Below are 13757 nucleotides of genomic sequence, written 5' to 3'. Positions count from 1 at the left end.
GCAAAGCAAAAATTTTCGACACTAAGTTGGCTCTAATTCCGCCCGTCGATTTTGAATTAGATTTTAAAATCTCCCTGAGATCTTTTGCTTCGAGTCTCTGGATGTCATCTAATGACGAAATTTCCATATTGTTGTATTAACCATTTTGAAGGGAGAAATCGCATTGAAAGGTGAACGTGAAATGTCAGCAGATCAGCTGTTTGAAAGAACCGCCGGGTCAACCCCAGCCTCGTTATCGTGTGTGCGCGGTGACTAATCCAATATGGCGCCCGGGAACTGTAAAAAGGTATAAACAGTATACAATTGTAACGCTGTGTAACGCAACTTTAGACCTTTTCTCATCCATAACACTAGCACTTAAAATGCGAGAAACACATGTATCGTTGGAGAGCGTTTGAGAGCGTTTGGTAAGAGCCGTTGAAGAAGGATCAAAGCGGCCATCCAAATCTTTGAAAGGCTCCAAACTAAAACGTACATCAAATTTGACCCTCTCGAAAACCGATATCAAATTACATACTAAAAAACAGTGCTTGCGTTTGTCCTTGAGAACCATGGAATACGCGACAAATACGTACAAAAGCTACTTTTACACATTCAAAATAAATCAAAGTACATTCACCTATGGTGAAAGGAAAAAGGAACGACCTAACTTTTACGGAATGTTCGGTCAAAATTTGCCGATTTCTGCTTCTTTCACTGCCATATTGAAAATGAAGCTACCACAATGCAATGCAATCGGAGTGCGCACACCGCCTGGGCCTTACCTAAATGTAGCGAGGTATTGAATGACCTAGATAGTAACTAAACACCACCAGGTTATTATCTAAGGAAAGTTTCTTGGAAAAACCGGACGCGTTTCTCAAAAACTTATGCTAATGTGTGTACATTGGAGCAAAAATGAAAATGACACTTTCCCGAATAACCGTCGCGAAAGCCTAACCAAGGGAAAATACCCAATGGAGGATAGCTACAGTCAAGCACACACAGACGAATAATTCGTACATTTTCGCAGTTCTTTCAAGCTTAAAAATCATGGGAAGCAAGAGCAGGTAATTATACAACATTCGTATTCAACATAACTAGAGATGCGAGCTAGATCAGAATATTCATAACCTTCAGGAAGCAAACCAGATCGAAGACCCAGTTTTTAAAGCTCTTCATCAACAGTACAATTTGAAACCAAATTTTTTGTTGCAGTAAAATAAAAATTTTCAAATCCGTCTTTTATGTCATCTAAGTTACGTAGCGCGAATCAGTTCACTTTAGGGACCTTAAGCAAACTACGACGGCGATGGCATCGAGGACGAAAAACGAAAGATCTAATTGGCAAAACAATACCTCAGGAGGTGCGTTTTAAAACTTTGTACTTTTCTTAGCCGTCCTCTGCAAAGCAGCAACGCGAAATCACCACAATTTGCGTCGTTTGCTGACCGAAACCGGGACGGCAAGTTATTTTATTTTCATTTGAAACTCAATGCTCTTTCGTATGTTATGCTGAAGTTGAGGTGTGGCGCCGTATGAGACAGTAAACAAATACGTATACAGCCATTTTGGAAATTCTAATTAAAGGCAGAAATTATTTTTTTTAATCGAAGTCTTCCATGACGTTGCCGCTCTGACTGCTTAAGGTCCCTCTGAAGCAAACTACGACGGCGACGGCATCGAGGACATGGAAAAACGAAAGATCTAATTGATAGAACAATAGCTCAGCAGGTGCGATTTAAAACTTTGTGCATTTCTTAGCCGTCCTCTACAAAACAACAACGTGAAATCACCACAATTTGCATCGTTTGCGAACCGAAACCGCGATGGCAAATTATTCAAATTTCCATTTGGAACTCAACGCTTCTTTTGTACGTTATGCTGAAGTTGAGGTGTGGCGCCGTATGAGACAGTAAATAAATTTAGCCATTTTGGAAATTCTGATTAGAGGCAGAAATTAATTTTTTAATCGAAGTCTTCCTTGACGTTGCCGTCCTGACTTTCTAAGGTCCCTAATATTTATAGGATGGTCTTAAAAAAACTGTGACATGAAAGTTGAGCGCGAATAAATTCGATTCCACTGAAGCCCTTGCAGAAGGGAAAAAACTCTCAATTCAGCTTAACACTACAGACATTAAGCGTTGTCATGACAACTCGAAATGGAGGACTCATACTTGCTAAATATCTACTGAAATAGTTTTTGGTGCAAATCAGAAGCGTTTGAAAACACCAAACAAGAAGTTGTGCCACAAGCGGGTCTATGAGGCGGAAGACAGGCGAAAAAAAATTTATGCTTTCTCATCTATCGTTATTGGGAGGTAGGAAGTATTTCTGTCAAGACTTTATTTCCGGCCTCCATGAAATAACTTGTGTAGAAATTATGGTACGTTGAATAAACACGTGGAACAGTATCAAAGAATCCCTGCTCATTTAATTTAGTCAATTTTTCTGTTTATTTTTATTTATTTACAAAATTCGCCCTGAGACAGGTGGGCATATCATAGAACCCTAGGTTCCCTGCTGGGTAAACCCACCACCCAACCACTCCCCTAAAAAATTGAAAACCCATTCCCTGGAACCCCAATAAAAATAATAATGAAAAAAAGAAAAAAAGAAAAAAAGAAAAAAAGAAAAAAAGAAAAAAAGAAAAAAAGAAAAAAAGAAAAAAAGAAAAAAAGAAAAAAAGAAAAAAAGAAAAAAAGAAAAAAAGAAAAAAAGAAAAAAAATATATGTAAAATTAACAAGAACAACGTGTTGCAGTATTAGCACGGCAGCACTTCGGACAAACTAACTTATAAGAACGAATGTCATCATGATTGAACACTGAACTTAGTCTATTATAAAAAAAAAACTATTTTACCTTTTTCTTAAAAGGAATTAACTTTACCCCCGATCTTATAGCGATAGGTAATGCATTCCACAGATTAGCTATTCGGATGAAGAAGGAATCACGGAAAAGAGATGTTTTAGCGGTTATGTTGTTGAGAAAATGCCCAGAAGATCCCCGATGGGAACGCCACAACAGAATTGAGCAAAGTTATCTAAATTAATATCAATAATTCCGGAAATACACTTATAGAGAAATTATAATAAATCAAGATGTTCCAGCCAGTAGTTGATAGGTAGGAGGTTAAGGTTCAAGAGTCTGTCCTTGTAAGAGAGTTCAGAGTTCTTGCAGATAAAACGTGTAGCTCTCCTTTGGATATTTTCTACTTCCAGCATCAACGTAGGAGATTGCTATTCAGGTCATGTTGGACGTCTACTAACTATGAAAGATCAACTGAAGCTGTTTGACCAGCCATTATCGAACATGATACCGTAGCTTGCCTTCCGCATTGGCTGCCTCTGCTTGCTCACCACTGATTGTGCTCTTTGTTATTTCCTTTCAGCAAGAAAAATCAAGATGGCTATCGGACGGAAAATGTCTCAAAAGAAAAAATTCAGCTGCTAAAAAAAATTAACTTCGAGGACAAGCTACAAGAAGAATTCGAAAAGTTGATAGTGAGGATTGACGAAGAAAGAGGCGAAATATTATTTGGAGGACCGACAGACGAGGTAACAGATGCCATTGCAAGATATTGTATGCTGGACTCTGAGGTAACTGACATGACATTACAGTTTCCTCCTTATATCTTGAAAGTGCTTAACACTAATACAGCATCGCAAGCAATCAAAGTCGAAATGGAAGAAAATGAGGTAGACGCTGTGTTTGTCCTCGAGAAAGACGAGTCAACTTCGCGCGTCGTCGCCGCAAAGGTAACTGGAATTTCATCAGAACAAGCGGAGAAGGCATACAATCTTATTAGAAGATTTACAGCACAAACCGTTCTTAAAATCGAAGATCAAGATCTTGTATTAACAACTACGCCTGAATGGGACCAGATCTGCGACGAGATCGTAAAAGGTGGTACAGTTGCAATTCGAAGAGATGAAACTGGCAAAACATGGCTCGGGGGTCTCTCGAGAGATGTTGAGTTTTCCATCAAAAAGTTGCAGTTGTTCATCAAAGAGAGAGCCGTGAAAATATCAAGAAAGAATTTCTTATGCCCCTCAAAGCAAATCAAGAGATATTTAAGAGAGCATTGCAAAAGAAATTTGATCGCCATACAAACGACATATGACATCAAGATCCTTGACGGACATGATGGTCGTGAGTTCATCCTTTCGGGACGAGATGACGGTTTGAATCCCGCAAGCCATATGCTGGATCACCTTATGCAAGGATTCGTGACTAAAAAACTTGAACTAAGCCAAGCAGGCCTTGAAAAGTTCGTTTCCGATGGCAATACAGGTAATCTTACGGAAAAGATCGAAAAGGACCTGAAATGTGTAATTTGTATCGAAAAAAAGATGGCCGAAATTGGAACGGAGAGGCTTGCAATCGAGACAGCACTTTTTGAATCAGATTCTACAGAGAGCGAAGATGACGAGGTGACGGAAGACAATGCTGCTTCGAGCTTGGTTAAACAGAGCAGTGCTTCATTCTGTGTTACGACCCAGGGACATAGCATCTCATGGAGAACTGGGGATATTGTCAAAGAACAGGTAAATTTCATTTCTTTGCTGCTCCCTGAGGCAAGATTATTATGACGTCTCTACATGATTTGAATCTACCCTGGCCATGCAGTCATACGCAAGATCACCATGGACACTTTGTGTGATCTGCTATTTTGTTGCTCAGGGAATACTTTACGTCTTGAAAGATTCCCCCTTGATAAAATAGCTTCCGCTTAATTCCCGTCTCTTAAGAGAGTAAAACCAATAAGGGACGTCATACACTACAATAGTAATCATCTTACACTTTTACTTTCGCACTTATTTTTCAGGCCGATATCGTGGTGGCCTCCCAAGGAGCATGCACGAGGTCGATCAGGCGTGCTGCCGGTCCAGGAATGCGATTAGTGACACAAAACCCCGGAGAGATTCAAGTTTTACCGGGATTTCAATTGCCTTGTACTCACGTGATTCACACTTACTGTGCTAAGTGGAATAATGGAAACGGAGAACCGGTTGGTACAATTTTCAGAGAAAAAATTCATTGCAGCTTTAGACATTTAAGGACTGATTTAAACAATTACGAATTTCTGCTATATAAGGCACGAGGCAAATTACTTTAGCTGACGAGGACTATTCAGCATAAGTTGGAGTACGAACAATTCATTTATGATTTTTTTTTACCAACTGAGTTGATGATGTAAATTGGCCACCGTAAAGAGTTTCTGAAACAGACGTTTCAAACGCTAGTCCCACATCTATTAATTTTGTTCACCCCCTCCTCTTCAAGGGACGTAGCAGCCCAGGATCTTTAGAAAGTTTTCCCTCTGATTCATTCTACTTATAATTCATAGCTGGGGTACATATGTTCGCTAACACCACACGAACCATTTCTTTTTATAACCCGGTTACTCATAAACTTTTATGTCTTCCAGTCTTACTCATTAAGGAAACCACTTCAATCAAGTTCATTTTGGCTGTTCTATTCTTTCCCATCTAGTCATTAAGATCCATTGTTCAAAAATCACTCCACAAATCCGATGAGCTCAGTGTAACTTCCATTGCTTTCCCTATGATTGGAACTGGAAATTTACAATTCCCCACACACGAAGCTTCAAGGATTATGTTAGGCGAAGTGGTCAGTTTCTTTGACAACAAGCCACATTCTTCTGTAAAGGACGTTCGCTTCATCATCTTTGACCAGGATCAAAGTCTCATTGCCGTCTTCCAACAGGAGATGAGAAGTTTGCAATTACGCCGTGGAAGTGTTGCTAAGTCAGGAAATACTGTTGAGGCTCAAACATGGTGGAAGAAGATTGAGGTCGTTGAGGGTAATCTTACAGAACAGAGGGTGGATGCCATTGTTAACATCATTGGAAAAGACATGGACTTGTCCAGAGCTGGGGCACTTAGTAAAGCAGTGGCAAGAGCTGCTGGAGGGCGCGTGGTACAAGAGTGCATGGATCTTGGACCCCAACCAGGTGGATCGGTTGTGATGACTAGTGGCGGGAACTTGCCAGTAAGTAATATTATCCACTTGGTACCATGGTCTTCAGATAAACAGCATCTCCAAGCCTGCCTTGAAAAGTGTCTCTACCTTGCTCATTCGAAAGGTCTTCATTCCATAGCCATTCCTGCCATTGGAACAGGAGCATATCACATGACTGCTTCAGATTCAGCACTTCTGACCTTTCAAGCTTTGGGAAACGTAGGTGTAGTTTGCTCAAGTTTTTCCCGAATTAAAATTGTGATTTTTGTAAAAGAAATGTTGAAGACCTTTGTTAAAGAGCACAAACGGGTTGTTGATTCAGCTGAGCAGTCAAGCTTGCCAGCAACGACAACAGCAACAAAAAAATCAAACCCACTGAGAAGTGTTTCGGCGAAGAAGAAATCACCTCAACCAGTGTCGTGTACCAGTACTTCAACCTTTCATATCTCAGTGACTGCTGCAGATGATGAGACTGTGAAAACAGCTTTAGCAGCTTTAAAGGAAGGTTTCTCTGAAGGTTGCACAACACAAGTCATTCACTATGAATCTGTAAGTCAGCTGTCCGATAGGCAGGTTCATCGTCTGCTACAAAGCTGCAGAAAACGAGACATTGAGCTGAAAATAGAACCTGCTGGAAATCGAGTTGAAGTTCGAGGAGAAGCCAATAATGTTGCTGCAATTGTCGGTGAAATCTGGGTCGAGCTAAATGAAAGATGCAAAAAAATGAGAACCCACGAGTACGCAAAATTGTTGGCTGGTCACGTGGAATGGAGATACGTCTTACATGGTGAAACGAGACGTTTTAGTTCGACTAAAAACGCAAAGATCGAGGAAGCATTTAGAAAAAAGTATCCAAATGTGACTGTTGGACTTCGTAGAGATCAGTTTCAACTGCATTTTAGGGACAACACAGGAAAAGGCAGCTTATCAGGAGAGAAGATAAAAATCAGCCGCAAGGTTGTGGGGACAAGCGAAGGTAAGGGTTGAAGCAGTTCCTCAGCCGATGACGTCTTTTGCAAAATATTTGAATTATTTATATGCAGATGAGCAAAATAGGTTATAGCCATTTTTGCCACTTCTTTTCGAAAGTTTCATTTTGTGGATTATAACTGATTATTTCTGTCTTCTAAAAACCGGTTTTTGCAGCTCTGTTTGAAACCAATTTCTTCTGAAAACTACATGTAATTTTTGAAAATTGTTTGTGCAAGAAACAGAATATTAAAAAAATATATATTCCCACACAGAAAAAAAAAGTTATCGTCTAAATTCTCTAACCTGGTTAGTTTTACAAAGGAAAGTCACACGTCAAATGATTCGATTGTGGATAGACCCGAATATGAAGAAAAATAGACCGACGACTTGCTTGCATACTTCATTTTGTCAGATTGGAGGTTTCAAATTTTGGACCGTTAATTTAATTTGAAAGATCTTTCTCTTTTACGGGAATTGATTCCTTGAGGATTGACGACAATTCGCAAAATTCGCAAAAAATAGAGAGGCACAAATTTTCATGTAACACGGTATGCGAGTATTGTATATAATTCAATTGCAAGTGAGTCCAAATTATTTAGGTATACATAGATGTACCCTAAATTCAAAATTTAATTATGGAAATTTTATCATCTTGGTATATTTGTCTATTTAAGCTGGAGGAATATCACTGCCAAATCACTGGGAGGCTATGCCAAAGGAGGCAAACGGGAATGAGATCACCGTTCATACAGTAAAACTTCAATCTCAGTCTTCCGAGTTTCAGAGTGTTGTGCAGATGTTTACAACGACTGTGAACTCAGTAGCCGTGAAGAAAGTGGAGCGAATTCAAAATCCCCTGCTTTACAAGGCGTATCAGCTGAGGAAACAGAAAATGGACAAAGACAATGGAGGCAACAATGAGCTTCAACTGTTTCATGGAACGGCCTATAATAACGTGAAGAAAATCAATTCTCAAGGGTTTAACAGGAACTTCTCAGGGCAGGTGCATGGTGAGAGAATATATGTAGTTTAACGGCTAGTCTGGCCTGACATGGGATGCAGATTTCTTGCCACTCAATCTTGAGTCATCAGGTTAACGACGAGTTGCCCTGTTTGATTTATATACCTCCCGCTTTTTGTTCAGGTAGCCTGGACAAACGTCAAACGTTCAAGTTTTAACATGCAGGCTACCCAAGTTTACAGTCCTTTACCTCTTTGCTAAGCGTACCTTTCATTTTTAAATATTAGCAAGGTGTCACTCTCTGGGTTTGAAAATCGGAGAAAATTATCTGGGAAGCTTGCCGCATTATTCTTAATGCACTAGAACCGCTCCCACGCCCCTTCCATCTTTTCTATTGGAAACAGAATTGTACCCTCTCGTTACGATCAGTACATCTATTCTTGCTTGCAGGAGCTCGCCTTGGTAGGGGTGTTTATTTTGCCACAGCTGCTTCTTTTTCCCAGCTGTACACCACTCCGAGTAATGATGAAAGTCGATACATGTACCTTGCCCGTGTCCTCGTTGGAAGGTGTTGTCAAGGAAATCCAAAGTTAGTTGTGCCTCCCCCAAGGGATCGGTTACGGCCGGAAATTTTGTACGATTCTGTTGTAGACGATACAGAAAATCCAGGATCTTTCGTTATCTTCGCTGACAGCCAGTGCTACCCCGAATACCTCATTACGTTCTGATTCAGGCTTAATAGCTACTGTGCATACAAGTATTGGCCAACACCGGACACGTTCTCTCTTGCTATCTTAAGAAGACGACCCAGTTTTCAGGCTCAGCTTTGAAGGTCACGTTAAGCCTTACGTGCAATCCAATGACAAGCGGTGTAACCAATTGATAAAATGTACAGGATGAGTTTAAATTATTATTACTCGAGCTTCCCTAGGAAAGCTCGTGTTTAAAAATGCAAGCCGTTCTTCGTCGTATTTGGTCGCTCAGTGAATAGTTTTCGCACCAAAAGTTCCAGGGGTTACTAGCGACGAGCCTGGAAACTGTGGATGAGAATTGCAACATCCTGAAAGCCATTTCTCGCAAACAACTCAACGTAAACAGAATGAAATCGTGTTTTGTGGAGAAATCTCCGGAAAGAATAATGCCGTAAACGCTCTTTTCACATACAAACGCACACACCATTCGTGGTAAGCCCACACTACTGAGATGTCGAGCGATTTCGAAACAGGTCGTTCCACGAATTCTATAACTTGAAAGCGTTGAAAACTTTGAAACATTTGAATACCTCAGATGTTGAAAAAATCACGGATCCTGATGAGCAGAACTTGGATGTTGAGGAAAACAACAACAAGCAAAGCACCACATTGGATAAAGAGAAGGATGTTCAGCGAAACGACTTGAACTGTAAATATCTCAGCTTAACTCCTATGTTAAATATCCTGACTGTTTTTTTTGTTTTCATTGTCATCAATGGTTGTAAATCCCGTACGGGCCTGAAATTTTTTTCAGGTCCTACTTACAACTACTAGTTTCAGTAGTGTTCTTAGCTGCGAGGATCTTCTAATTTCATAACCCTGGGGACTTGAAACAAATAGGGCCTATTGGCTATCAGCTATACAGCAGTTTGTCAAAACTAGCAAGACAATCATTCTTACTGCTAACAGAATTACCAACAATGCTTACAGTATTGCAGGAAAATTACCAGCTAGAATACAGTGCAAGTTACACTGATAATGTCCATGGTGAGACTACCATTGAGAGATATCAATACTGTATGGGCCTCAAAAGAGCTTTTGAGTCACTGATATCAGAACAATACAGGTCGCTTATTTTGACAGTTGGTTGCATTGCTGTTAGTATTGTTTACTGTGCTGACAATTGCCATTTTGAAGTGTTTGACTCTCATGCTAGAGATATTTATGGTAAGAGGCATACTAAAGGGACGTATATACTATTAGATATATCATCTGCAGACCACTGAGTGCAATACTTTCCAAGTTTATATGGAGTAACTGTTGTGAAGGAACTGAAAGGGTTACATATTACAAAATATGACATGATGGCAAGCAACAGTGTAAAAGATATATTAAATACACCATCAGATCAACAGAATTGTTTCAAAAACCACCACTGCTTTGCCATAGCTCTTATTCTATATGTTACTCGATCATTTCACCTTGTGGTTACTAGAACTCAAATACTTTCGATGCAATTATTCAAAATGGAACTCAGCTTAACATCATAGTGCAAAATGAACATCATTCAGCATCTATTTGTATTCATAACAGTGTTACAATTTTTGGCATTAAGATAAATGTAGATGTTGATAAACTAAGTCACAGAAAATTAACTAAATTACCTGAAAGCAGGATATCTTTAGAGACCTTGATTTTAAGGAAAAATGGGAAAACAGAATTTTTAATGTGGATTTCAAGTTACTATGCAGCTTGTATTTATTAACAAAATGCTACAGTAAGATTGTTTTCACTTCTGAAATATGAAGATGGTAATTCACCCGCAATGAAACACATAAAACACATCAGTGGTGTAAACAAACTTGTAGAGGCGATTCATGATATTATTCAAAATAAACAGCAATGTCAGACTATAGAGTATGATATACAATTTATTTGCTGTTCTTGTGAAATTAGTGAAAATGAAAGGAAGAATATGGCGAGAAAACACAGAAAACAAACATGTATATGACAGCATGGAACCTGTTGCCAAAAAAGGTTTGTAAAAGAGATTCAAAAGAGATATTCAACAATGGATCCTACAAAAAAGAAAGAATCATCTTGCAAACGCTGACAAAATTACCAATCCTTGGATGGTACAGAGAAGAAGAAATTAATTCAGAAACGCAAGGAAAAATACCAATCCATTGATACGACAAAGAAGAAAAAATTATTTCAAAAAGGCACAGAAAAATGCGAATCAATGGATATAGAAGCTAAAAGAGATCTCTTGAATAAGAGAAAAGTAAGAATCAAAGTCAAAGCCACATCTATGGAATCACGTGTTAAACAGTTTAAGAGGAAAGTAAGAGAAGGCCCTTATTTCATATGTACTGTCTGTAATCGAATACTTTATAAAAAATCAGTAATGAGGTGCATAAACAACAAGTGCCCCTGCCAGATATTTTTCAATATTCAACAATCATTTGATGGTAAAGAATATATATGCAAGACATGTCATTCAAAAGTCATAAAAGGAGAATTACAGGCTGTTGTGAATAATATGTATGTTGATAAAAAACACCCACACAACTGGCTGAACTAGAAAAACTAGAACTAGTACTAATTGATTCACAATTTTCGATCCTCTAGAGCTTCTTAATTTTCGTTTCTGCTTTTTTTTACTGCTTTTTTTTAACGTAAAGTTCCTAAAATTTAACCTTTGCGTACTTTTTATAGCGACAAAACACGGCTTAAAGGCTGAGCAAAGAACAAAACGTAACACATTTAGTTTGCTAGTTTGCTTTTTTAAGGTAACTGATTCCTGAATTATTAGAACTTATTAAGGAGTCATGTGTTTCACTAGATTCGACAATTGATTGCGACTATTTCAGTGTTGACGGGGGGAGGGGGGGGGGGTGAAACAAGGGGATCCCTTACCCCATATGTTGTTCATTCTAAGTCTAGAAGTTATGGCGTGTAGTATTCGCCAAAGTGATACATTTCAAGTTATCAAAATTAAGAACGAAGAAGTGAATATTTCTCTTTTTGCTGATGACATGTCCTGCTTTTTAAGTAAAAATTCCTCTTACGGGCATTTGAGCTCAAGTTTGAAATGTTTTTCAAAATTCTCAGGTTTAAAATTGGACAAAGAAAGAACAGAGCTCTTTCACTTGAGAATTTATAATTTGTCTGAATCGTTCTCTCACTAAGTTAAGCTATCAATTCAAATTTTGGGTGCATTTCGACTATAATAAGTTGTCTAAGAAAAAAGCGAATTTTGAAGCAATCCTCAAATCTATTAAAAGCATTGAGTACGTGGAAATGGAGAGGGCTCACTCTAATTGGAAGAATACAAATTATCAAATCATTTCCTATTCCTAAAGTTATGTCCAAAGCCTCCCTAAGTCATATTTCGAATGATCTCATACAGGTAGCCAATAAAGAATTTTTTAAATTTCATTTGGATAGGAAAGGATAAGATTAAACGGTTAGCTTTGATTAATGACACTGAATACGAAGGGTTAAGGATGCTTGACTTTGAATCTATGATTCTGGCACAAAGAACCATGTGTTTGAAGAGGCTTATTGAAGATTATGCTAGTCCTTGGAAAATTTCCCTGAGTAATTAGAATTTGGAAAAAGTAGGAGGAAATATGACTTTCATATATTCACAGTCGTTTAATAGGAGGAAAGTTCATTTTGCAGTGCCATCTTGATTGTCATAATTTGCCCATATCTATGCTGTAGTTTTACAAAGACGCCAGGATGCATGGTCCACTCTCACAGGCAAGGAAGAGTGTTCTCACTAAGATATAGTGAACCAACTTGTGTGGAATAATAAGTACATTCTGAATGATGGTAAATCTTTGTATCATGCCTTCTTTCACAACACATGTGGAATAGGTTAGGTCGGAGGTTTAGTGTCTAAAGATAATATCTTTCTAGGGAGTGAAAAAATCCTCAATGCAAAACTAACTCCTGATCAATATTTTCCCTTACTGGGAGTGGTCAGCGCCATACTGAATGAATGCTACTCCACCATCAAGAGAAAAAAAATGTTCATGTTGAACCGTATCTTTTCATTGATATTCTTTTCAAGTGTCAATAAAGGGCGAGATGTTTGATATTTCTAGCATCTCCTCCAAAATACTTATAGAGAGTTCTGTTCCCGTAAATAGATTCCTCCGACCGCTCAAGCTAAATTAAAAGATTAGTATCCTCTGTTGACTGTCAGTTGTGTGTAAGACAACTGAGGTCTTTTGGAAAAAGGTGTTATCATGGCCGGCCATCAATAAAACTGTGATAGTTTTTCACTCTTAGATGTTTTGCTTGGTAAATTTGATATCAAGACTCTATTGTAATTAACCAATTCTTTTGCTTGCAAAGTTCTATATCAGTTCTGTAGGTGTTGGCATCTTTAGAAGTTTTTAAGGCTAAATTGAAAGCCACTCCTAACGTATAATTTTTGCTTGCCGAAAGAAATGGTACACTGGCAAAACATTACGAGAAGTGAGATCTTTTATTCCCCTATAAGTAACTCCCCTTTCTACCCTTCTACCATCCTCGGAGACCTAGGGGCTGTAAGTCGATTTTGAGTCGGGCGGAAGGGCTCTTCCGCCCTGACTTGAAATCAACTCATAGCCTCTGGGTCTCCGAGGATGCCATTCTACTATTAGCATGGTTAAAATTATAATTTATCTCATCCAGCCTTGAGAAAAGCCGTAACAACACACGTTAAAAAATATCGTATTTTTTTACGTGTATTGATATAGCCAATCAGCTGCTGACACGTCACTCGCATTTGGCGCTATTCGATCAGGTTGATGAATGAACGGCAAAACCTTCACGATCCTCATTACAAGTTGTTTGTCGGAGCTTCCTCGAATTATGGCGGCTAAAACACTAAAAAATACGTATTGCTGACAGACAGGGAGGCTCAAACTTTGCTAGAAGAGGAAGAAAACCGATAGACTTAAAGAAAAACCGAAAGTTACGTATTCAGTGGCTTTGGTGTTAGCATTTCTCTCGGCTGAGAATGAAAATCGACAACTGGAATATTTGTCACTGGCCGATTTTAGCCGTTTGCGTGAAAGACTTCTTCTGTCGGTAAGGACAAAGTCAATATATGAGAATTTTGTAAATAGAAAATTACGACCATTGTTGGTTTTGTAATCATGATTCAACG

General features: G+C 38.7%; 1 protein-coding gene across 1 annotated transcript; it reads left to right on the top strand.

Annotated features, from left to right (window-relative positions):
- The first annotated feature begins 943 nt into the window (after window positions 1–943).
- LOC136281228 (protein mono-ADP-ribosyltransferase PARP15-like) lies at window positions 944–8721 on the top strand. The gene is made up of 6 exons (XM_066167538.1): window positions 944–1049; window positions 3372–4527; window positions 4809–4991; window positions 5477–6941; window positions 7612–7947; window positions 8349–8721. Exons 1-6 carry the CDS (start codon window positions 1033–1035, stop codon window positions 8624–8626), a joined length of 3435 nt encoding a protein of 1144 aa, XP_066023635.1. The 5' UTR covers window positions 944–1032; the 3' UTR covers window positions 8627–8721.
- The last annotated feature ends 5036 nt before the right edge of the window (window positions 8722–13757 follow it).

The sequence above is a fragment of the Pocillopora verrucosa genome, chromosome 5 (genome assembly GCF_036669915.1).
Source record: "Pocillopora verrucosa isolate sample1 chromosome 5, ASM3666991v2, whole genome shotgun sequence".
Taxonomy (NCBI): Eukaryota; Metazoa; Cnidaria; class Anthozoa; order Scleractinia; family Pocilloporidae; genus Pocillopora; species Pocillopora verrucosa.
This window is presented reverse-complemented; position numbering and strand designations above follow the sequence as displayed.

Bases quoted from the DNA above. Each gene is read 5' to 3' on its own strand.
- LOC136281228 (XM_066167538.1), top strand. The intron at 4,992-5,476 runs GTTGGTACAATT...TTTCCCATCTAG, and splicing joins ATAATGGAAACGGAGAACCG to TCATTAAGATCCATTGTTCA. The intron at 6,942-7,611 runs GTAAGGGTTGAA...TGTCTATTTAAG, and splicing joins GGTTGTGGGGACAAGCGAAG to CTGGAGGAATATCACTGCCA.